The sequence below is a fragment of the Pterocles gutturalis genome, unplaced genomic scaffold (assembly GCF_000699245.1).
Source record: "Pterocles gutturalis isolate BGI_N339 unplaced genomic scaffold, ASM69924v1 scaffold8745, whole genome shotgun sequence".
Taxonomy (NCBI): Eukaryota; Metazoa; Chordata; class Aves; order Pterocliformes; family Pteroclidae; genus Pterocles; species Pterocles gutturalis.
The window spans coordinates 315-22,721 of NW_010140744.1; the positions used below are offsets into that span (position 1 = coordinate 315).

At 38.9% G+C, this 22,407-nt stretch overlaps 2 protein-coding genes across 2 annotated transcripts in view; one reads left to right on the forward strand and one right to left on the reverse strand.

Moving 5' to 3' along the window:
• Window positions 1-22,407, forward strand: part of ACAD11 (acyl-CoA dehydrogenase family, member 11) — a gene marked incomplete at its 5' end in the record, with an annotated part of 28,852 nt that overhangs the window by 311 nt on the left and 6,134 nt on the right. Inside the window, 13 exons of the mRNA XM_010083787.1 lie at window positions 2,655-2,754; window positions 2,990-3,115; window positions 4,387-4,548; window positions 4,919-5,083; window positions 5,596-5,743; window positions 6,342-6,463; window positions 7,518-7,624; window positions 7,767-7,890; window positions 8,169-8,246; window positions 8,639-8,777; window positions 8,883-8,990; window positions 10,191-10,289; window positions 22,119-22,185. Of these exons, the coding sequence (XP_010082089.1) occupies window positions 2,655-2,754; window positions 2,990-3,115; window positions 4,387-4,548; window positions 4,919-5,083; window positions 5,596-5,743; window positions 6,342-6,463; window positions 7,518-7,624; window positions 7,767-7,890; window positions 8,169-8,246; window positions 8,639-8,777; window positions 8,883-8,990; window positions 10,191-10,289; window positions 22,119-22,185 (1,545 nt within the window). The remainder of the gene's footprint in view (window positions 1-2,654; window positions 2,755-2,989; window positions 3,116-4,386; window positions 4,549-4,918; window positions 5,084-5,595; window positions 5,744-6,341; window positions 6,464-7,517; window positions 7,625-7,766; window positions 7,891-8,168; window positions 8,247-8,638; window positions 8,778-8,882; window positions 8,991-10,190; window positions 10,290-22,118; window positions 22,186-22,407) is intronic.
• Window positions 12,665-16,912, reverse strand: ACKR4 (atypical chemokine receptor 4). Its single transcript, XM_010083786.1, has 2 exons — window positions 16,874-16,912; window positions 12,665-13,981 (listed from the first exon to the last, which is right to left on the reverse strand). The coding sequence occupies exon 2, from the start codon at window positions 13,972-13,974 to the stop codon at window positions 12,901-12,903; it is 1,074 nt and encodes a 357-aa protein (XP_010082088.1). The 5' UTR covers window positions 13,975-13,981; window positions 16,874-16,912; the 3' UTR covers window positions 12,665-12,900.

Here is a 22,407-nt window from a genome sequence, read left to right on the forward strand (position 1 = left end):
AGCTCGTCCCTCAGTGGCTGGAGAAGCCAAAGTTCGCGGGGGCGGGAAGGTGACCTATGGCACAGTTGGAAGGAAGCCCGTGGCTGCAAGTGGGTGTCTGCAGGTGAGCGATGTGTTGGGTGGACTTCCCGCTATCCTCAAAAAATCCTGCATTTTGCCCTGCCCCTTGCCAACTTTGTTGGCGTACCTGCACAATTGTTTTATCGCCTCCTCATAAATCTCAGTTTGTCTGATTGCTCTCTAGTTGCACAACAAATAATAATGTTCAGAAGCACAAGCATGGCTTAAGAAATCAATGTAAAAGCCTTAGGTTATTGTCAGGAGAGCAAATCCTTGAGAAGAGTGTAACACTGTGCTGATATTCCCATTAATGCCTTAAGAACAATGCGCTGCACCTGTGAGGTGCTACACCCAGGCTCCAAAGCTGCTGTTTCACAGCACATCTACTTCATTTGCATTTGGCAGAGGAGTGGTGTGGCTGTGTGACTTCAAATTGGGAGCTAACTATTAGAAGTTATTCTAAAAAGATGTATTAATTCCTTTGTGACTTGACTGCTTTATCTGCAACTATCACTAAGAAACAGTAAACAATTTTTAATTGTCTTCTGATGCAAATATAAAACATCACCTGAATCCTTAGCTGTACTTGAATCATACAGTGGTTTGGGTTGCAAGGGACCTTAAGGACCATTGAGTTCTACCCCCCTGCCATGGGCAGGGACACCTCCCACCAGCCCAGGTTGCTCAAAGCCTCATCCAGCCTGGCCTTGAACCCCTCCAGGGACGGGGCATCCACAGCTTCTCTGGGCAACCTGGGCCACCACCAGCACAGGAAAACATTTCTTCCTAATATCTAAATCTGCCCTCTTTCTGAGGAGACTTCAGGAGGGGCCTCAGGAGAGTAGTTAATGGTAAAATCTACTAAAATATTGACAGTATTTATGCTTTTACTACTTTGTTTGTCTTGTGGTTGCACTTGAAGGTTTCAGGCAATCTGCATGCCTGTTGTGCCAGGCAGATCATTTGTCTGTGCAGTATACTTGTTAAGCTATATTATAGACTATACCCCAACTGCCTCAGGGAGAATGGAAATGTCATGGGGACCATGAGGGTAGAAGTTCACTTGAGTTTGATTTTTACAATAGTTGTCTAATCTTTTATTGGACTAGGTCAGAACGCCTCTTAAAAATGATACAGAACGATGAGAGGAAAGCATGTAGGTTAGCACAGAGCCTCGAGGAAAGGAAGGATCAATGAGCTTGAGTGGGATATGATGGACAAGGTGTTATGAAGGGTTTAACTAGGTTGTCCTTCTCTTTTACACATGTATGTGGTTGAAATATGTAGTTTCTATGATTCCTTGTCACTGCAACATTAATTCTTTAAAACTTTACAGTTACTATAGTGTTATGCTTTTGACCCTGGCTAGCAGCAAGACACTGCAACAACTGCTCACTCACCCTCCCCCCTCCCAGGAATGGGGGAGAAAAATAAAGGGGAAAAGGGAAAAGAGACTCATGGGTTGAGACAGAACAATTTAGTAACTAAACTACAACAAAACTGAAACTAATTAAGATAATAATAATAACAGTTATATATACAAATGAGTGATATACACAGTGAAACTGCTCACCACCCAATGACCAAGGCTCAGCCTGTTCCCAGGGATCAATCCTGGAGCAGATAAAGTCCCAAAACCACAATCCTGGAAAATAAATAAGAGCCTGAGAGTTGAGAGAGCAAGATGACCCCAAGAGAGGGAAATGACCCAGGGAGAGGGGTGACACAGGGAGAGAGCACTTCCAGACAGATCCTCACTTATATACTAGGCATGATATACATGACATAGAATAGACTATTGGCCAATTTCCTTAACCTGAGGTCGAATCCTGGGCTAGTAACTAAGGCTATGCTCCCTCCCAGCTTCTCCTGCCCCTGCAGACACCAGCAAAGCAGAGAAGCTGAAAAGTCCTTGACTGTCCTGGCAGCAGCTATAAACATCAGTATGCGATCAGCTTCTCCTCAGCACAAATCCAAAACACAGCCTCTCACTAGCTACTATGAAGAAAGTTAACTCCGTCTCAGCTGAAACAAGGACATAATAGGCAGTCCCTTAAGCACAGCATGTGTATGTGGTGATCAGGCTACCATACATTGGGGCTTAGTGCTAGCATTCATCAGTTATTTGGAGAGCTTTATTTATGCTTACGTTGTTCAAAATACAGCTTGCCAAAGGGCAAATACATTTATGGGCTAGTGTGAATTCTGCTCTGTTTAATTTCCTTCAAATTGGAAAGCTTTAATGTTAGTATCTACTGCATAGGTTGAAAACGCTAATGATGTCTCTGTTTCACAGGAGAACAAATCGAGTATCTGCGACTTCTCCACAGTGAAAGAAGACATCTTTCTTGTAGGCAGGAATAGAATCTCTGACTTCTGATTTTGTAGGCTATCACTTGTATCCTTGTAAGACTGTACTTGGAAAAAAAAAAAAACCAACCCAAACCAAAAAACAACTATTGAGAATAACACTTTCCTCTGTCTTGCCATTTTAGTCAGGCCAAGTCACAGTGCATTTTGCATCGTTTATGTTAAAAGTTTGCAAATTTGTAAGTACTTGAATTCATGAGTAATTTTTATCTTTCTCTTTGTAGCTCAGGCCAGTCAAATCCAACCTTTTACCTTCAGAAGGGTGGGAAGGCCTATGTGCTCAGGAAGAAGCCCCATGGCCCTCTCTTACCTGGAGCTCACAAGGCAAGTAACATTCTTCAGCAAGGTCCAGACGCTTTGTATTGCGGGTGGCTAAGTCCTGTACGTGATGGTGCAGCACGTTGTTGAATATGTCCAGAAATGCAGTGAATTGCTGGATCATTTCAAATTTTCTGTGCTGTACACATAACTGAACATTTGAGAGGATACATTGTTGTTCACTGTACTCATTTATGTTTGGGAGCTTTTCATTGAACCTAAATTTCTGTGTCTTCTTCAGGTCGATAGAGAATATCATGTGCAGAAAGCCTTATTTTCAGCTGGATTTCCAGTGCCTGAGCCCCTGTTGTATTGCAGTGATGTTTCTGTCATTGGAACAGAATTTTATGTAATGCAGCACGTGCAGGTTGGTCTTCCAGTGTGAGAGATTTTTTTTCTTCTCCCTACTACAAGCTGCTTTCAAATTGTCCAAAACCTTCCCATTAGAGCCTTATCCAGCATTTAGTAAGTTTTTTGATATAAACATAAATCATTCTGATATTTTAAAGAAATGCTAGCTATCAGAGATTCTCACTGATTTCAGCTTCTCCAGGACTTATTTCCCACTTTGTTGACATTTTCAGCTCAGTATTTAACTTCTTGTTCTTGTTTGAGCTCTCAGAAGGATGTTTTCACTGGAAAATTAGAAATGTAAGAGGTTGTGGACAATTCCTGGAGATGAAGTTTTCCTATGAAAACCATGAATCAAGAGTAAAATATAAAAGCTATGGAGAATTTGAAACAATTTTCTTACATTAAAGATGGAGAATTTTTCTGGGTTTGACTAGAACAAAGTGATTCCTTAATAAGAAGCCTTGCTACTGATAAAGTTACATTTTGAAGGATGTAACTTCATAGTCTATCCATTCTAAGATGGATAGCATTGCACTGCTGTTATATTATTTAGAAAACCATAATACATCTATTGTGTTAAATAAACTATTAGACAATACAAAATCTGATTTCTAGGTTTGTTATGCAGAATCTTTCAGGAAAAAAACTTCTATTGATGCTTTAGCTGTGTAAATACATTGAAGCCATCATGTGAACCCGTGAAATTGAGGAATTTAGAGGAGAGAAGAGTCTGTTTTTCTTTTCCAAGGCAGGGCCAAAATTAAAGGAGAAAATGGAAAAACATACCCACTTTCTAAACGAATTAAACTGCTTTTAAGGAGAATCCAAGTGAATTTCTTTGGATTGTTTGCTTCTTTGTATGTACAACTCACCTACTCCCCTCCTCTCACCTCCTGTCTGGTTCTGCCCCTGCCCTGCCCAGGGTCTTAATTGGTATTTTTTCTGGAAAGGTAGCTATTAGAGACAATACAGGAACGTTTTTTTTCCTGGCACTTTCAAGCTTGAGGATATCTGGATTGAGTGTTCTAATTCAGTCTTCCATCTACTGAATATACCTGCTATTTTAATTGTCTTACAGTAGATATCCTGTATACTAATGATCTGAAATTACTGTGAATCCCTTCATCTGTCCTGGGCAAGGAATAAAATAAATGAGGAAGGAATTTTTGATTGCATAGAGAGTGTTGATTCACTGCGTTTGGTTTTGTCTCTGAAATGTATAGCTTTACTTCTCTTCATCTGATGCATACATCCCACCAAATATCTCATCTCTGATTTTTCTAGGGTCGCATCTTCCGAGACCTCTCGCTGCCTGAAGTGGGCCCAGCAGAGCGTTCTGCTTTGTATATTGCAGTGATAGAAGTGTTGGCCCTGTTGCACTGTTTTGATTTACAGTCATTGGGTCTCCAGGGATATGGCAGAGGAGAAGGATACTGCAGAAGACAGGTACAAGCCTTCAAAAAATACTCTTGTTTTGTCAGGTCTTTGAAGATTTATTTGATTTGCAAGCTAAATTATTAATTATTAATGACTTGTAAAAATAACCATCATATTTTAGCTGTTAAACACCTTCACTTAGTTTATTTTTTTATCCACAGTATGAAGTTACTGCTACATTCAGATCAATCCTGTAATGCTATATTCAGGAAATGGTATTCATTCAGTTTGGGAATAATATTTGATTTGGGCTGTGTAAATACAGTTGAAACAGAAAACAGAGGTAGTCTTCATTGCGTCTTTTGATCTCACAGTTCACATTTGCAAATACAAAGGTGAATCAGAAAAACTTCAGCAGGTTTTCCAACTATTTCTTTAGGTATCAACTTGGAAAAGACAGTATGATGCAGCTGCTCATACAGAGATTCCTGCCATGAACCAGCTGGCTGAGTGGTTAGCAAACAACTTGCCACCTGATGATAATGAAGAAAGCCTGATTCATGGGGACTTTAGAATAGATAACATCATCTTCCACCCAACAGAGGTATTTGAAACATATTCGTACATAGAATCATAGAATGGTTTGGCTTGAAAGGGGCCTTAAAGATCATTGAGTTCCAACTGCCCCCTGCCATGGGCAGGGACACCTCCCACTAGACCAGACTGCTCAGAGTCTACATGTTTAGTAGTTTTTGGTCCTCCATTTGTTTGTACTCCTGTCATGTAATGAGACAGTTACGTGGATGTTTAGTGCATGATATATCTTTCGAAAGGAAGTTTCTGACAGGAGGAACACTACTCAAAAATGTAGAATTTAAAACAGATTTCCATTGGAAAAATGCCTGGTTTTCTGCCACTATGGGAATGTTAATTTTCTGCAGTTCCTTACATAGTGCTAAAAGGAACTGGTTTTGCTGTAGACAGGTACAGTGCATGTTTTTAATTTTAAACACATAGTAACCACATAAAGCTGTTGGATATTAAGTATGTTGTGCATTTGTGGATGGAAAGAGTTTGTCTCCTAGCATTAACTTGTGGTTTTTATTTTTATTTAAGGCTCGTGTTTTGGCAGTGCTGGACTGGGAACTTTCAACTGCTGGTCATCCTTTGGCAGATCTAGCATATGCCACTCTATTCTACTTTTGGCCTACATCTGTTAAGGACTTGTCTCAAGGAACTGTCTTGGGTTTCAAAGGCACCATAGGTATGAAACTGCAATCTTTTTGTTTAAATGAATTCTAGGGCTGATTTCTATTTGATACGTTAGCTGTATAAGCCATAATAAAAAGTTAAATTAATAAGAACATAATTTTACTCTTGAAAAGACCTTTCTATGCTTTTCTTTGTTGTAGGAAACATGCTGAGAGTGAGGTTTAAGGTAGTCCTGTTTCAACAAGCTGTGGCTTAGCCACAGTATGCTACTTCTGTGGAAGTTTATTTTGAACCTTTCATAGAGGTAATGGAAGGAAACTAAAATTTAGATGTAAATTTATCATATATTTTCAAAGAAAAAAAAAAAGGCAATGCCCCCTGTCCCCTCTGTGGGGAAACTAATTTCCTGACTGGAGTGGAGGCGAGAGGCAGTAGGAAGTGTTATGCTTATCTGTAATTCTGACAACTCATTTCCTTTTGACTCTCCATATCACACTTAGGTCATGAGAAATAATAAATTATGTTTTTATACTGTGTAAACGGAATATCTCATAAAGCTGAAAAGCTATTCAAATGTTTGAAGAAAAAGCTGGAAAAAAATAATAGAAAATCTTTGAGTATTCTAAAATATTCCGTTGGTTTTTTTGTAGAAACTCCTTCATTTGAAGAACTGGTTTCCATTTACTGCCGCTGCCGGGGTATTAGCACTGCTTTATCCAACTTTAATTTTTTTGTTGCTTTGTCATATTTTAAAATGGCAGCAATAGCCCAGGTAATACACTCACATTTGCTGAAATGTCATATTTTTATTATGAGTATTTGTAGATAGTAATACTTGTTCAAAATATTAATAATATTTTAAAAATAACTGGAACTGTTGTATTTGAGTTTGATCCTTTAGAAGCAGTATCTTAGATGTTTGATTGATAAGCCTCTCAGACAGAATTCTTGCTGCATAAAGGACATTAGATAGTAGTGTTAGATAACAGCTACTTCTTAGGAAAGTAGCCTAAAAAAGAAGAAAATATGGATATGTGGATTTTTTTTTCTTATTGATGTTCCCGTATGCAGGGAATTTTGTCATTACCTTTTTGCACTCTCTGACTGATTGAAACCCTGTATTACAGAGAAACAAAGATTTTTCTAAGCTCCTGCAGCTCTCATGAAAGTAGATAGCAGGATAGATAAGTAAGATCCTGTTGGTGCCACCCACAGGTGAAAAGGGGCATGTTGTGAACTCAGATTGTTATGAGCATGATAGGAGACCAATCTTGAGATGTGACTATAGGAGAAAATAAGTTTCCTTGATTCATTGTTAACAGACATAAATTTTTAGTTAGATATTCAGCCATTGTACGGCATAAGCATATTTTAATGATTTGCAGCACGAGATCAGCATACGAAATGTGGGATAAGCTACCTGGTATTAATTTGGGTAATGGTATGTATGTCAGTAGCTAATTTAGTCATGGGTAATAATCATATGGGTATACTGTTGTCAGTTGACTTAATGGACAGTCTGGGCTTGCTTACAGTATCACGTGCAAACATTTCTTTTTTTTTTCTCTACGTTTTGTGATTTGCCTTTAGTTTGGTTTAGCTAGGGTATGTTTTTTTCTCTTGTGCACCAAGAGTCCCCATTATATCAGAAATGGACCAAAACCAATATTAACATATCCCAGTAAAATCTGTCTGGGTGCTAGTTTTTTCCTTTTAAGACTATGTGCATTTAAATTTTACTTTAATCATTGAAGAGATCACTAATCTATTAAAGAAACAATTTTAAGTGTATAATTATACCATATATGCCTTGCTTTTGTTTTTAGGGTGTATATGCTAGATATCTCATTGGAAATGCTTCTGCAGAGAGTAGTCATGAATTTGCTAAGATCGTGAAGCCTTTGGCAGAGAGAGGGTTAGAGCTCTCAAAAAGGTAAGAGTCGTCTAAACTACTGGTCAAAGGCAAGGCAAAGCTTTTATAATGTCTTATTTAAATGCCTGTATAAGGCAGCTTTTATATTATTATGAGGGAAAATCTGGTCTTACTTGTTATTGCCTTGAATGTTCTTCTTTAGGTCATCTTTCAGCAGCACACATGACAGCATTTCTGGAGAGCTGTTTCATCAAAGTAGGAAAGGCCAAGAAATTTTGCTGAAGGTCAAGCAGTTCATGAAGCAGCACATATATCCAGCTGAGACGGTAAAAGCTTTAGGCAAAACTACTTGTAAATTAACATTTTATGACTAGAGTTTATAAAAAATATAAAACTATGTATAAAAGTCATGTCCTTCTATTTTTTTTTTTCAAACCAGCTTTATTTTCATGCAGTGATGTTTGTGGCATTGCCAAATATTAACAGAAATAATTACAGTCTGCATGAATTTTTTTTCAGAATTAAAATGTTGTATGCATACACAAACTTGTGTATGTTACATACGTTCTTAATTTAAACAGCACCTTTTTAATGTTTCTTTAAGGAAATAATAAAATACTATGCCAGGCATGGAGATACTGAGGAAAAATGGAAGAAACCACCACTGCTTGAGAGACTGAAGGTAGGTGATAATAAATATTCTTGCGCACTCTTGCAGTAAAAGAAACAAGCATTGACGTGGACGATAAGAAAGTTTGGTGTATGCTGCTACAGAAGTTACTCTGCTTGGAAAGCAGCAGTGTGAGGAACAGTGAAAGGAAAGGAAGAAAGAAGTGTGCCAGAGGAGGTGAGAGATACGAATGAGAGAGGAGAAAAGCAGAAGAGAGTTCTGTGAGGGGTATGTCTGAACTCCAAGTCAAAGACTGTACCTATTGAAAACAGCTGTTGAAAAAAGGCATCAAATACACTGGGCAGTATGTTAGGCAGGAAGGAAGACAATGGGCAGCAAGCCAGAACTTTTTTTTTTTTTTAAGATTTGTTGCTAATGTTTTTCTCCGTTGATCCTTTCAACAGGAAATGGCCAAAGCAGAAGGTCTGTGGAACCTTTTTCTTCCAGGTATCAGTGCTCTCAGCCAGCTTGACTATGCGCTAATAGCTGAGGAGACGGGGAAATGTGTCTTTGCTCCTGAGGTTTTCAACTGTCATGCACCAGGTTGGCAACCCTGCCCCGTAACTACAGCACTGAGAGCACTGAAAAGTTGGGCATCTTACAGGTTGTGTGTCTCAAGAAGTAAATATGGCTGTTGATTTCTTACAGACACTGGAAACATGGAAGTCCTGTACATGTATGGGACTGAAGAGCAAAAGAAACAGTGGCTGGAGCCTCTCCTGGAAGGGAAGATTAGTTCTTGCTTTTGCATGACAGGTAAATTTTTCTCCAGAAGAAAGTTAGAGGTAATTGGCAGAAATTCTACGTGGCCTATGCAGAAAGTACAAAACTACAGGTTGTTATGTGTTAATGAATTAACACAGAAATTTTCACTGTGTCTGTGAATGTGTGTGAATATGAAATCACGTATGAGGTGTGATGCACAGCAAAGCATCCTTGCTGCCCTTCCCCAATAGTTACCATTTTTCATGGTTGCAGTAATTAGTATTTGCTTTCCATATACTTCCAATTTAGTTTTGGTACTAGTAAAATGCTTTTTATTGTACCAGACATGTTTACAATAGAAATTACCCTTTTTTTTTTATTATTATGTGCTTTGGGGTTTTCTAGAAAGATACATGTAGGTACTAATATGATTATTGTGATTAAAGTTGTGTAGTTTGGCATTATGTCATAGGTAGAGGTTTTAAGACATAACCTGAAGATAACTTGCAGAACGTATGATGCACTTGCTTTATGTCTGTAGCTCAGCATTATATTCATTTTTGCTCTTGAAAGCTTGTGGCAACTGTGAAACGCCTGGCTGTTGATTTAGGAAGGTAGTTTTTGAACATGTGATGTCAAAATATTGATCTTCCTGTGTCAGCAGTTCAGAGACCTCAGTCTTGCAAAGCTGGACTCTTATTTTGCAAATTCTGTTTCACTGTGCTCGCCAAGAGGAAAGGGATGCTTTTGTTTTCAAGAAGGTGGCCTATAAAAGAAGTTAAGGGTGAAAGGAGAGAGGAATAATCCTTCCTGTTCCAAACAATAATTGGTAACATTTTGCTGACAACTGCTTTGTGTAACCTATTTCATAAACCATCACAAAAGTAGTTTAAATCTCTTTGTTTTCACTTGAGAGAACCCTAGGGGGGAAAAAAGGCTGAGGAGAGATATGAATGTTACCTGTAAGTACATTGGAAGGGGAAAGATTTAAAAACATCAGGGAAGGCTGTTGACCATAAAGATTACTCTGAGGCCAAGAAGAAGTAAGTTCAAAGTGGCTATGAATAACAGGTTGTTAGAAAATAGAAAGCCTTTGGCCACCAGCAGAGCGAGGTTCTGAAAACAGCTTTTCTACTGGGAGCAGAACAGTGTTGCTGTCAATACAGTATATGTAGATCCCTATATTTGTGGAGGTAGTACTAGCTGTATATTTAATCCAGTGGTTTGTTTTCATTTTTTTCTTTAACACAGAACCTGATGTGGCTTCAAGTGACGCCACCAATATGCAATGTAGCATCGAGCGAGATGGAAACAGTTACATCATTAATGGGAAGAAGTGGTGGAGTAGTGGTAAGTATGGAAACCCTAAGTAAAAATAAGTTTAAAATTCTTTCCAAGAACTGATAAAACAAAAATATTTGTGCTCCATGAGATGGAAAATTGTGTCATGTTGGTTGAAGGCAATAGAACGTAAAACAATGGAAAGAGCTGAATCAAGCTTTTGTTCTATGAAGCAAAGTCCAAGACTCTAATCCAATTTGGGGGTTTGGGCCCTTTTTGGAACCTCTGAATTTTGTTCACAGGATGAACACTACTATTGTTCTTTAAATGTTACTTCTTTCTATCAGGTAACTTACATGTTTATGGCCCTAGCCTTTAAACTTTGTTTTAATGAAGCTGTCTTTGGCAGCTTATGGATGAGGTTTGAGTGTACTGTGTAGTTACAGTAACATGTGGCTGCTTTTTAAAGTAGCCTGTGATGCTGTTGGATTGACTCTTACAGGTAATTTTCTTATACTGTGCTTCCCAGAAAAATCAGTGGATTAGGTTGTAAGTGGGAAATGTCCTTGATATTATACTACCATTACTTTTTTACTGAAACATACATGACAACAGCTGGAAAATCATCATTCCCTGGGAGTTTGGAAGCCAACTACATGAACTGAGTTGCTAACTGGAGTGAAACTTGAGTGTTTAATTTATATACCTTTGAGTGTGGCAGCTACCTACTGATACATGCTTGTGCAATACCTAGACTCACCAGAAGATAGGGCTCTCTCTTTTTGTACTGCGAACTGTCGGTGAAAGGAGGCATGGTATCTTGTCGCTTGACCTGAGGGTGCTGCTTAACTGCTGGCTGTTACCTGTGCTCTGTCTGGGTCAGTGTCTCTTCAGCTGTGCATTGCAGTTCCTAATGCAGTAATGGGAAAGGTGGTAGGAGGTCACACACAGAAAATACTATTCATAAAATTAGTTATGTGAGTTACAAAAGGAGAGTAAACATAAGAGTAAGCATGATTTGGTTTGTCTTATTTCTAATAAAAATAATTAGGGCAGTCAGATATGCATAAGGACATGCACAAAAGGTGCTGCAATTTCAAGAAGTTTGAGAAACACAGACATGCAGCTCTGTCTTAGAGCCTCCTTTTCTTACTGGTTGTTTTTTGGGGTGGGTTTTTTGGTTTGGTTTTTGGTTTGGTGGGTTGTTGTTTTCCTGTTTACTCTGAGTGGGACATTAGGACCTTGGATGTTTGGGAATTCCAGAAGCCTGACAGCCTGGTCTGAATGTCACTCTGGGTGCAACCACTCAGTTTGTGAAGACAAATCATAAATCACACATGCAGGGAGTCAGTTGCTTCATGGAAGAACTGAAGTTTCTTACCATGCTCTGCATGGCTGCTTTGCGCATCTGCAGCAAATCCAGTATGGCTTAAACATGGCAGATTCATGGTGTATGTGTAAACCATCTATCAAGCACTTCTGACTTAACTGTTCACGCCCTAGTATTCCTCAGAATACTGGGCAGAAATTCTGTAAGTTTTTGTCATCCAAACAGAGAGAGGCTTGTGGCTTGCTTATGCTACTGTTGTTTCTTGTTTGTCATTTTAGAACTTTTTCTTCCAGTAATTGTGTAACTAGGAACACTGTCTAAAAATTATTCTGTTTGGCTCTCATAAGCCATAGATCAGCCATTTTGTCAGAGCCCTGTCAGGGATGTTTGAAAGAAGGGACAGTATGCTGTAATACCACTTTTTTCATTTTGAAAGCTAGTATGTCAATATATTTGAAATGCTTCCAGAGAGTCACAGAAAACTGCTGTTTTCCTGGAATCCTTGCCAGCACTGTGGCAGGGGACAGCTTTGGTACCTCTCCAAGAAAAGCTGTAAATGCCACTGACCATGAGCTCCACCGGGAGTCAGAACCTCTCTCATTCATCAGGCAAGGCCTCTAGCCTTTGCTGGTTGATAAATGCCTGCGATGAGATATGTCAATACCTACTAAAACAAAAGAAACATAAAGATATGAGTAAGTGACAGCCAGTGCGCTTTCTGTATTCTTTTATTTAATTGTATCTTTTGTTTATCTGTATAATGTACAGTTATTGCAGTGTTTAATTAATCTTACAAATCCTGACTAGAAATTCCAGTCCCTGTATCTGAAGATTAACTTTTTCTTGCATTGCTGCAAATGCTTTGACTGCACTACTTTGGCATTTACATTTGATGTGACACTTACAGAGATCTAGAATGTGCCTCTCACAGGGAACTGGGTGTATTGAAGTTTAGGGTAAGCAGAAAAGGAGAGGTGAAAGGTCATTTTTGGTAGTTACAGAGAGTTACTGTTTTTGGTGGAGGTTGTTGTTGTTGCTACACATAGGTGGAAACACAGAGATTGGCTCCCTGCACTCCTCAATTCTCAACCGTGAACTGATACCTCATTTTTTTTTTTTTTTAGCAAATATGTCTAGTTGTTTCTAGGAATTTCAGTATTTAGTATTTGCCTGATAGTTAATTTTGATCAACATGTTCCACTTTGAACTGCACTGTAGTGTCTTGTCTAGTCTGCAGGTTCAGAAATTAATCTGAAAGTTGACTTGCAGACAAACAGCTGCTGAAAAAATACCCCCAGAATTAGTAAATAATTCCCTTGGTTATATAGGATAATGAAAGTGATGGAGAGTCTATATAGTGAAACTAATTGTTTCTTCAGTATGGTCTTCACAATTCATAGAAATTTCTTCAGGTCTTCCATTCTGTTGTTGTCTTCTCCAGTATCCATAATTTTTTGCAATTTTCATAATATGCATTTTAAAAGAGGCACCCAGAAAGGCATAGAGGAGAGGGTTCAGGCAGGTGTGAAATAGAGCTATACTCTTGGTGACCTGGAGCGCGACATCTATGGTTTTACTTGCATCACAGTCGGTAACCAACATGTAGATGATATCTATGGCTCGCCAGAACTTAACAATGTTGTAAGGTAGCTGGGTAATAATTAAAGTAGCCACTACTGCCAGCAGAACCATGAAAGGTCTATATTTTTTTGCATTTGCAGATCTAAAAATTGCTCGAGCGGTAGCTGAATAGCAAATCACCATTACTAGGAAAGGAAGCAGAAATTCCAGGATAACTTCCAGGATTTGAATGGTTGATTTTAAGAGTGTTTCCATGTTCACTGGAAATACAGGAAGGCATTCATTCCTGTCATTGTGTTTCTTGACTTGATTAAATATCAGTCCAGGGATACTGAGGAAGATGGCAGACAGCCAGACACAGATGCAGGTAACACTGCAGTATTTACCAATTCTTCTATGACTCCGGGATTCAGAAGTGGACTTGTATCTGTCCACACTGATACAGGCCAGGAACAACATGCTGGAGCTGAAATTCATGGTGTACAGAGAAGAAGTGAGCTTGCACATTGAGTTTCCAAGTTCCCATCCCTGCACTGCATTTGCAGCCCAAAAAGGGAGTGTGAAGAGCAAAAGCAAATCAGCAATGGCTAGATGCATGATGTACACATCTGTCTTTGTCTTCGGTTTCTTGCAGTAGGCATAAATTGCAACCACTAATGAATTTCCAGCAACTCCAACAGTGAAAACCAATGCATAGAACACAGGAAGGAATAATTTACTGAAATTTCTCACATCATTTTTTTCACAGAGAAGCTCATATGTATTGTAATCTATAACAGAGTTGAGATCATCCTCCTCGTCCTCATTCCAGTAATCAGTTGAGTTATTCATATCCCAGCTCATGGCAAAGCTGCAAGACACAAAAAACGGGGGGAGAAGGGAACACCAAAGAAATAATATTGGGTTTAAGTTTTAAAATTTCTGTTGAAACCTAAAACCCTTGCTCAAGGTTGTTTATACATCTCAAGTTTAAAGAAATTGAATGTTGAGAATACGTTCTTAAATAATCAAAGTAGAACTAGATGGTGATGGCAGCAGACCAGACCGTCTCAAATTCTCCCATGAAATGGGGTAACTGACTACATCCATGTGTGCAATGCAAAGTGAAATGGATTAAATTGAAATGCTTTCATTAACCTTAGCCTTTGAGATCACAAGGTGCTTGGGAGCGCATCTCACTGGTTTCTACATTTCAGTTGAGGAGCCGTCATTGCTTAAACTGCTCTGACTTGGTTATGTTTGACAATATTCCATTGCAAAATAAATTTGTCTGTACCTTTATAGGGTTGTAATTACGCCTTCCTCTCCACAGCCTCTGCAGAGCAAAGGAGTGACAGATGAAGACTGTAAATACTATTACAGTAGAGTGGATAAGAAATGCTAACTAAGATTAAAGCTGAGAGGCAAGCAGTAATATTCTGTGCCTACTATCATACATTTTGGCAAATTTGGAATGTGAACGTAATACAGGGAGAGTCTGCACACATGTACATTACATAAAGCACAGCTGTGGAGTCAGTTGATTGGAACAGGCTTAGTTTTTTCTCCATCCCACACAGCGAGCCATGCCTACGTGGAATTCCTTACAGAATCAAATTGCTGTGGGTACACTGCATCTTACAGCTGGAGACTTCTCAGGATGTTATGACAGAAAGGAATCTTATCACATACAAAACTTCCCACAAGTACCCAAACAGCTCAGAAGGTCTGCTGTTTTTTCAAGTGCTATCTCACGATAGATTTACTCTGTAAACACTAAGGCTGCGTTCTCACTGCCAGTTTGGGGTTGACATTTGAGTGTTCATATCTTCAGCCTGAGTCTTAAGCAAGTCATGCCCTACAGTATTTTCTTATTTCCTGTAATTGTGTTCATTGACTAATTTGCTGACATTCTTTCTATTGTAAACTACAGCCCTGCAGTGCCCTGTTTTCTTGAAATAAATGGGATTAACATTTCTTCACAGCAGTATCAAAAAGCAGCTGAAAATGAAAAACAGATGCCCCTTTCTCATCATTTGCAGTGTTTCAGAATTGGAGGCCAATGTTACTGAAAGCAGATCTTATCTGATATTCTGCCCCAGAGCTATAATTTGTCTTTTTCGAGCTCGAAAAAACTCCAAATACCATTTCTGTTTTTAAGACAAGGGTTTAAATGAAGGGTTGCCAAACCTTTATAATAAATAGTATCTCTTAAATTTTTTGTTAATGTATTCTGTCTACCAGGAAAAATAAGTTACTGACTGATCTCATATTCAGGGATACAGCTTGATTAAATAGAAATAAATTAATAATTTCTGGTTTTCCTTGGTATTTTTCTTGCAGTGAATCTGCTATCTAAATTTTTTAAAAAGTGTGCTAGTTAGAAATTAACTATGTGGTTTGGATTCATCCTTAATGGCTTTTTTGTATTATTTTGTTAACATTTCAAAACACTTCCTGTTAAACTTTAAATAATGATTACCCTTCATTTTTAGTCTTATAATCTGTCGTTTACTGTTGCCTAAATGAGGTGTGCAGAATAGAAAAATACAGTAATTCTATTTATCAGTTTGGGAAGGGATGTCTATTCTGTGCCTACCAAGCTCTGTTAGCAGGATTTTTCAGCAGAGGTAATCTTGTGCAGCTTTATAGTACTTTGAGGAGAGATTCACACATCAGCAGCAGATATATGTTTTTTTTTTTTTTAGTGGAAGAGAAACTGCTGCAGGGAGAGTTATCCACTTACCCAAGATGAGCAGAAAATCTAAAGTTAAACTGAAAAGATTTGATTTTGGTCTAAAATGCTTATTCCAGAACCCATCTGGGGATGCTTAATCAAATTGGATTACTGGCAGATTTGCTTGAAGGCAAAACAATAAACATTTCCGTGCAAAATTCAAGAAGTCTGTGTATCACCAAGTGGTTTGGCTGTGACAAGGAACGTGCTCTGCTGCCTGATACGCTTTTGACTGACCCGAGTTCCTGACGGTAACAGAGTTATCTAAAATGCAACAGTTGGTATTTCTCCCTTAAAAGCAGTTATGTTTTGGCTAACATATCTATTCATGCTTATCATTCCTGTTAATGTTGTTTCTCAGGCACAGGTATATGTGCTCAGTACATAAAGCAGAGCAGTCCCGTGGGAGTGAGTTGCTGAACAGTGGTGGAACAGGTTTAGTTTAGTCTCCGTCCCACACAGCAAACCACCTTATGCCCGTGTGAAATTTCTTACAGAATCAAATTGCTGTGGGTACACTGTGTTGTACGGCTGGAGACTTCTCAGGATGTTAGGCACAGAAAGGAATCTTACCACATACAAACCAGCCCAGAAGTTCCCAAACACCTCAGCTGTTTTTTCCAGTACTGTTTTCTAAGAGGAATATTAATAGATATATTAATGACAGCTTTGCATATTTTCTTTCAGAATTATTCCAGCCTTCCATTTAGATACAAATTCAGTGTTTCTGTGTGTTTAAACTTGACATGGGATTGTATGAATACATGTTGAATATCCCCAGTTAATAACTGGGGAAGTTAATATCCCCAGTTTAAACACACAGATTTTTTTCTTTTATGAACTAAGCAGTATTCTGTTCTTCTACTGAACAAGTCTAATTTTAAGACTAGAAATGATTATGTGCCTTAGTGAAATGATGTCTCTTTGTAAAGCCAGCTTAACTAAGAGTAAATCCTAGCTCTTCTCTATGTAAATAAGTATATCACACTTAATATACAGAGCAGTAAATATTAAAACAAAACTAACCTTTTGTCAGCAGAGTAGTAGCAGGTACTACAATTGCGATGTGCTTCAGTGAAATGATCTGAATTGGTCTGACACACTGCATTTTGTCTTTGAGCACCACACCCTCATCTGGAAATCAGTTGCACTTTCATTTTGACTTACTAGTTGTTTTTTTGTTTTGTTTTGGTTTTTTTTAAATCCTCTTTCCTAACTCTTCTTGTTTTGAACACATATGTTTCCTACATCCCTCCCTGTTCCAACCAGAATGTGAGTGTTCTTTGGAAGGTCAAGACTCACTCACTAGTTTGTTGTGGTGTTGGTTGTTGAATTCCTGAAAGTCCAAACATTTTTTTATATCATCAAAAGTCTTTTGTCAAATCACACAATTGAAAGGTGAGAAGGAGAAAAAGAGAGGGAGGTCTGTCTGTGGCAGAGTTACCTGTAGGGAGTCGCTGTATTTTTTCCTCAGGGCACTACTGTGCTTTTGATGGCTGTCTCTGTAAGGTTTTAAAGGGATCCTTATATCCCCTTTTTAGGTAACTGTTTAGGAGATACAATAGAAAGATGAGTTTGCTTTTTGTGAAGTGGGGGAGGTTGCTCTTTCAGCATGTGGTATTGAACAAAACCAGGAAGATGCTGGGGAAAAGACGTGAACGCAAGCAGTAAATTGTCAACCAGAATATAAGCAGAAAGTCCTGCACCCTGTTGAAGAGTTCTCAAGGACTTGAATGTTACCAGTCAGGCTCATAATCAATTTAGGGTTTGATAATTTCTGCAGAAACTGCAAGCCAGGCAGATACTGTAGAAGAAAAATAGAAAATGCTATTCGAGCTATGAGATGTCTTCCACTATAATGTGCTGCCTGCATTATAGAGTCAAAACTTTTACAGGAAAGGGAAGATGGAGAAGTTCTGCAGTTTACTTGCAAACATTAGTATTTCTGCACTGAGGCATGGACTCACCTGTGCTAAGAATTCCTAAAATGACTGTATCTTCCTTCAGTTTCCACAGTCTTGTCTCAGAATTGTGGTCTGTCAGTGTGTAGCAAGTTGATCTGCGCACAGAGTCGAGATACCGTTTTATTGCATTTCTGCGCAGAGATGGATGCTAGGTGGTAATCCCCGAAGGTCGCACGTCCTGGTTACAAATCATCACTACTTACACACGAAATAGTAACACATTCCTCCTTCTAACACATATGCATCACTATGCTACACAGGGATTGCCTGAGGTCTTCTCACCCAGCTTGTGAATTACTGGGCATGCTCAGTCTCATCTTTGTTTGGGTCTGGGGTACTGTTGGGGTAGGTGGTCTGTGAGTGGGTGGTTGTGATCTCCCCCTGCCAGAGTTACTTTTCCTCCAGTTTAGTGCTTTCTTTGTAGGTTTTATCAGTCCGCCGCAGGCAATTGCTCACACTATCATTTCATCACTTTGACGTTCTCCCTTAGACAGTTCCTGCTTATTTGACAGAAAGTCCTTCATTAATGGTAAACAAACAATGAAGCACGTTTGTTTAGGATGTTCTGCTCTTCAGGATACCCCTTCTCATTTCAGTTCTTCCTGCAGTCTCCTTGATGACCAGATTACCTGAAATGAGTTAAAACATCCAACATAATCTTTGAATTTTATTAGTAACAGACTTGAGTGACTGTAATCTCTACAGCTTCAAATTTACCTCTTGTGCCAGAGTACCTTCTGCAGAGTGTCAGGAGACTTCCATGATCTTCCAGAGCTTTTATTTTGTTTAAAGTATCCTGTAGCAGTCTAATGAGTTACAGTAAATGCAGTATTGATGCCAAACAACAGAGAGAGATTTTGAGCAGACCAGAGGTCAAGTTTTGCTTTTTGGCACACTGACTAAATTGCCACACCTGCCATGGCTGGATTAGCCATCTGTCTGTGCTTCAACTATTTTGGAGTATGTGAAAGGAAAGGTTCTTCAAAATGGGCAGCTAGGAAATGTCACAGGCAGATGTTTTCCATCTAGCTAGAAGCTAGATGCTTTTAGCTTCGTTTGCATTCACAATGAGAAAGAAAAATGGGTTAGGAGAGGAATTGGAGTCTAGAGAAAGAGCACTGCAATATTTCTGCATATTTCTGCAATATTTTCATCTTGAGTTATCACAGTACTTCACTGGTGTTTTTCACAGTGGCAGGTAAGGCATTTTGGGTTGCTTCCAGCACGTCTGCTTCTCGCAAGTTGTGTCATTGCTTAGAGGCCTGAGCTATACCTCTTAAAAATAAGTGAATCTCTCAGTTTTGAATGGGCTTTGTCTCAATATGGTCCCCAACAAGACAGAATAATCACGCTAGAACTGAGAAAGCTCCCAGGGAAATCTCTCTGTGTGTTGCCTGCAGAAAAGATGGCTGTGTTAGCAGTACCTAAGAGGTCCCGTGGGCAGGCTGTAGGAAGGCAGTTCGTGTAAATCCTGTGCTGGTTATTACAGTGCCGCAGCTCCTCGTAACTTTGCAGGGTCCAGGGAAGACAGAACCCTCCAGTCGGGGTACAGAAGTGCTTGTGGCTGTGTAAAAGTGGGGTGAAGGCGAGGAAAAAAAACATCACTGGCACCATCTGAGGCTGTGAGCTCTAGCTGGGAACAAGTAGCAGCCGCGTTCAGCAGCAGGATGGCGTAGCCCTTGCTGATTAGCTGCAGAACCCCACCATTGTCTCTACTGGTTGTAGCCAACTTGCTCTCAGCTACATTATAATCTTTACCATATGTGATGCAGATGCCCAGCAGTGTTATCTGGAGAAGATGAGATAAAACTATGGAGTACATTGTGCTAGTGGATAGACATTACTGCAGGCTCTTGGGGCATCCCTTTTTCTCCATTAGATTATTCCCATGTTATAACAATCAATACCACGCTGCCATCCGCCCTACTCAGTGCAGTTTCTTCTTGTCGGAGAGTTCAGAACATGTTTTTTTATCAGTGCCTTTCCAGGAAGCTGCCAAGTCTGTAATGTCAGCACAGACCCCCTGATCTTTAGCAGAGAGAGGTAGCAGCAGGCAACATGGCAAGAGTCATAGGTATTCTGGGCATTCAGGTAGTAGATTACAGTGCCTTAGACTGGACACTGAAAAATAGCTCACTAGATTGCAAGAATTCAGTGCTATTGGCTTCTGAAACCAGGTTATATGGCAGCTTCTTTAAGTAAAGGTTGTACTGTCTGTGTCTGTGGCACATTTAGTGCTCTCCACCAGAAAACACCTATATAAATTGATTGTGTGAGGGTCAGTAATCTTAAGCATGTTACACTCCCTGATAGTAAAGATTAGGCTTCTAATAGGATTGTGATCAACCCTCTAAGCACGTTTTAAAATATAATTGTCTTTGCCTATGTGAGTGCCATGAAGAGTTAAAAAATATAATACGTTAAACTTACGATGTGTCCCAATGTAGCGGCATTGTGGTTTAAAAGTTTTGGACAGGTTGTGAAGACATAGGTATGAAAAAGCTCATTGGAAAAGGTTATCAATATGGAAATATGCTTAAAATTGACCTTCTAAAATCTCTGCTATTTCTATTAGTTCGATTTCTTGCAAAACTACTTCTAACTCCTGCCAAAAAGGCAGGCTTCTCTGACTCTTCCCCCATCCTCCGGCAGCTTTGTTGAATTTTGTAAGTAATGTAAAAAGGCTATTTAGAAATGAGGGATTTATTCCATTCAGGCAGTCTGCATTTCTTCCAAAGCACTGGAGTTTTCCAGAGTCTTGTATTAGACCAGAACTTCTTTCTGGCATTTACGGGTCAAAGGTACATAAAATTTGTTTTGGGTTTTCAGAATTTCTGACTCTAAGGAGTGGAAATGCCAAGAATCTGCCTTCCTTAGCTGTGTTCAGATGGGAAAAAGTACATATGAAACGGAGGTATTAATTTGCTTTCCAGAAACTTGTACTAATGATTTAGAGCATCTAATGTCTAGGTCTCAGTGAACTCCTCGCTAAGTTCAATATGAAAGGTCTTCTGATTTTTTTATTTTTTTTTATACCACATGGTGAAATTTGCCTTTGTTTGGAGCAGGGATGTGACTTGAGGAAAGTAAACAGCCAGCAGTTTGGCCCTCAAAACAGGCAGAGTTTATCACAACAAAATAAACCTATCCCACTTCCCAGCCATCACAGTGGCTCTTCTCAGGAGGAAGTAGCTCAGCTCAAAGCCAGGTGGTTGTATTGTTTAGACCAGAGGCTCCCAAACCTTGTGATAACAGCTGCCAGAGAAGTTAAAAAGTCATCTTTGTTTCTGACCTCAAACTAAACTGAGTTGGTACAGATCAAATTTTCAATTAAATCTCTGTGAAGCTTGTCATCTGCATCGAGATAGCAATAAAAAATTCACTGATTGGTATTGGATTGAAAAGGTATAATACTCCCCCTTTCCCCTAGCTTTATTGTCTGCGTGAGACTTTGAAAGAAATGAGAGCATGCTTTCTACTAGCAAACCTTTAAAGAAAAAGATAGTGAGGATTAAGGCTCTTAGAAATAAGATGCCATTTTGATTAATGGTAAATTAAAATTAATTTAAAATTAATTTAAATTTAATTAATGGTAAATTAATTCTTTAGGACTTGTACATTGCAATGCTAGCTTTATGCCACAAAGACACGTCATAAGTAATGTTGTCAATGGCTTGAAATGTTGACAGGTTATTTTCAGATAACAATTTCCCCTCAGATCTTTGAAGTGCAAACTAAAATCATTTGCGTAAAGGGGGGAAAAGCCTTAATGTTGGAGAAGTTATGGTGAAGTAGTAGCAAAGTCATCGTGATAATCCTTTCATAGCCTTCTTTGTGTAATTTGGTTATAATGTGGTCAGCATTTCAGTCCCATGTAGATCCTCCAGTCTTTATATATAATTTTAAGAAGTTTTACTTTTGAAATGGCAGCATCTCACCTTGAGTTGTTTTGCTTTTGTATGACACTTATTTGCTTAGCTGTAATGGAGACAGAAGTAATTAGATTCCATTTCAAGTACCTTCTTGTTAGCTTTTCATGGGAATAGATGATGGAGCTGGATCCTGGAGGGTTTGGATGTTTGGCTTTTCATTGTTCCACTCCCCAAAGGTCAACTCCCTTTTACATGTTAGGCAATAAGATGTATTTCGTTTCATTCTGATTACTCAGCGTATAAACACAGAAATAGATTGCATGTGTTTCCTCCTGTATCATGAAAGGAAGGGAGTAAGATTTAGTCATATGACACGTCATTTGATTCTACATTGAGATTTTTGTATTGAAAATTTGTGTTTGTGACTTTTTTAAGGTGCTGGGAACCCAAATTGCAAAGTGGCAATTGTAATGGGCAAAACCAAAAACTCCTCAACATCCAGGTAAGGATTCCTAGGACATTCATAGTTACCTAAAACTTGTTTCCTGCAGGATTCATTGCTTGCAAAAATTTTGTTGAGTGAAATACTATTAATTGCCTTGATCAGTTGGACATGCTCATGAATTTCAGGGGAGTTTTAAAGCTGCACATGTGTCTGTTGAGAGAAAAATGTTGCTGACCAAGCTCCAGTTTGCTGTCAAATGCTGATGTTTGAAGCCTCACA

What these genes read in the sequence shown, in the direction of transcription:
- ACKR4 (XM_010083786.1), bottom strand. Translation starts at nt 13,974, where the DNA reads ATGAGCTGGGATATGAATAACTCAACTGATTACTGGAATGAGGACGAG.